Source organism: Penaeus chinensis, chromosome 15 (genome assembly GCF_019202785.1).
Source record: "Penaeus chinensis breed Huanghai No. 1 chromosome 15, ASM1920278v2, whole genome shotgun sequence".
Classification (NCBI taxonomy): Eukaryota; Metazoa; Arthropoda; class Malacostraca; order Decapoda; family Penaeidae; genus Penaeus; species Penaeus chinensis.
The window spans coordinates 21591287-21593786 of NC_061833.1; the positions used below are offsets into that span (position 1 = coordinate 21591287).

The following is a 2500-nucleotide window of genomic DNA, read 5'->3' on the forward strand; positions in this document are numbered from 1 at the left end:
TATAGTATATTTCCTTAGAAAGCCCAAATAATTAGCCAACTTCCAGCAATGATACATCAAACTGACTAGCATTTTGCATGCCCGATTTCTGGTATGGAGTGCTATAATTACTGCTTCCTTGTTCATAAAATAATGCTTATTGCAAATAACCTGCAGTATTCATCAACTGTGGGTTGAGCCTGCCGAAGTACTGAAAACCTGCCAGGACAAGAAAGTTGACGTCCTGGTGATTGTACCAACATCAGCTGCAAACCACGAAGCCCGGGAAGCAGTCAGAAAAAGCTGGAATGGCAATTTTCCAGCAAACTGGCCCGTCATGTTTTATCTTGGAGCAACAAATAATCCTCAGTTACAGGTATATAGCATTTTGACTGGGAAGTATTGTGCAAATATTTGTTGTAAATTACATAGCTTTCATTTGTTTGCAAGGAAGAGTAGTAAATGGTAGAAAAGTTTCCAGTCATATGTATTATTATTAAAATAAGGGGCTGGGTATAAGCAATGTGATTCTGTTTTCATTTACATAACTGTCTTGCATCACCAAACAAATACTTAGAATAACATTTTAGTTTTCTTTATATTCTCTCCTCAAAATGTGATACAATAGTAAAATTCACATCACACTTTGCCAGACTATGATGTTAAGCAATTTCATCTGGGACCAAATTAGGTCTTTCTGTGTCTGAAATGAATTTCTTTATTTCTCAGAAAAAGATTGCTGAAGAAGGACGACAATATGGGGATATCGCCCAAGACCTCAGCTTTTTTGACTCGTACAACAATCTGACTCTGAAGACATTGAGCCTTGTCAGCTGGGCTCAGAAGTTCTGCAGAAAGGCTAATTATGTGCTTAAAATAGACGATGATGTATTCCTTAATACCAAGAAATTTCATGATTTTATCACCTGTGTGACCAATGCCAGGAATGATATTTATAAGAAGTTGTACCAGAAAAATACAGTAACCCTTGGTGAGGATGTCCTACAGGATAAATTTGAAGAAGAAAGTATGCAGCCAAGTTCTTCAACTGAACTTTCTACATGTGAATCATTTAAGCCATATGGACTTATTAACTACTTTTTGAATTCCAAGAGCCATGACTATGAGTCTTACATATTTGGGGGTTACTTGTACAAAAATGTACAGGCTGACAGAAACCCAAGCTCCAAGTGGTATCTGGACAGAAGTGTTTATAGATATGACAGGCTCCCTCCATTCTTATCAGGCACTGCGTACATTATGTCGTCTAATATAATTCCTCACCTCATACATGAGGCTAAGCAACATCCTGTCATTGCCCTTGAAGATGTATATATGTCAGGCATCATTGGAAGTCAAGGCCTGAAGTTGAAGCTGAGCCACCTTGACGGCTGGAGCAGGTTCCGTCCTCGTTGGGACAGCGTCTGCACTTACAATGAACTCCTAACAGCACATGGGCTCTCTCCTGCTGAGCTTTCCTCCATGTCACTTGCTGTTGCTTCTTTAGACAATGGTGCATGTGATGGAATCCTGACACACATTCTGAACAATTTTAATTCGCTGATATCATATTTATTTCCCAGGGTGTCTAAGTGAGGAGACACAATAAGAGGATTGACAGTAATTTCACTTGCCATTTAATGGGGAAAAGTCAACTGTGATAAACTTATTTATTAAAATAAATGCATTCATATTTAAGGCCTACCACTGTAAGGAAAAAGAGAGGAAAAGACTATAACTTAAAGTATAATGTAAAAGTAAACTTACTTCTTATGAATGTTCTTAACTAAATTGCAACATTTTAATATTTAGGTACTTAATGAACAGAAGGTATGTATATGGACCACTGCTATAACATGTTGTTTTTAATTACATGACTCTTTTACTTCTCTTTTTGTGCAGGTACTTTTGATATACATTCTCTTTCAGTTATCATTCCATTAGTAGGGAATAAAATGTGTGAAAATTAATCTATGGGTAAATAGCACATGCTTAATTGCAGAAGCTCCAGAAGAGCAAAATCAGTATTCTATACTCTGTCTAGTTTCAGGAAATAAAAAAAAATGGGTAGCACACCCTAGAGTATGGAGGACTCTGAGTTGCCAAGTCTCTTTAGAGAAATTGTAAAGGGGTGTAGAAGGAAGCAAATTTTGATGTAAAGCAATAAAAATATATCTTGTATAAATTTGAAAGAGATGAAGAAAGGTAAATGTTAACCGACTGGCACATAATGGAGACTTGGTACATAGGGGTACTCCAGAGGCCAGAGTGGGTTGCCATTTTTTTCCCCCTTTCCCGAGACTGGAGAAACTATAGTAACCCTTTTTCTCTCCCTGTCATCACTCTCATTGTTGATGGCCCAGGTTCCTGCTGGCAAATGCCCTTCACTTACTAAAATTTGAGCTATATCTTGTTTCATGATTGCATGGGATAGTGATCCTCAGTTTCCTGATTTTCTCCATATTGATGAAAATGAATATTCCTTACTAGCTAGTCATACTGTAGTATTAATAATGATATT

At 37.2% G+C, this 2500-nt stretch overlaps 2 protein-coding genes across 5 annotated transcripts in view; one reads left to right on the forward strand and one right to left on the reverse strand.

Moving 5' to 3' along the window:
• Nucleotides 1-2500, reverse strand: part of LOC125032777 (protein unc-50 homolog) — a 27265-nt gene that overhangs the window by 7969 nt on the left and 16796 nt on the right. The gene's annotated exons all lie outside the window — the stretch shown is intronic.
• The window catches only part of LOC125032776 (beta-1,3-galactosyltransferase 5-like), a 5225-nt gene that overhangs the window by 2170 nt on the left and 555 nt on the right, over nucleotides 1-2500 (forward strand). For all 4 annotated transcript variants that reach the window (XM_047624124.1, XM_047624126.1, XM_047624125.1 and 1 more), the window contains 2 exons: nucleotides 157-355; nucleotides 709-2500. The exon at nucleotides 709-2500 is cut by the window's right edge and continues 555 nt beyond it. In XM_047624124.1, the coding sequence (XP_047480080.1) occupies nucleotides 157-355; nucleotides 709-1575 (1066 nt within the window). In that variant the 3' untranslated portion in view covers nucleotides 1576-2500. The remainder of the gene's footprint in view (nucleotides 1-156; nucleotides 356-708) is intronic.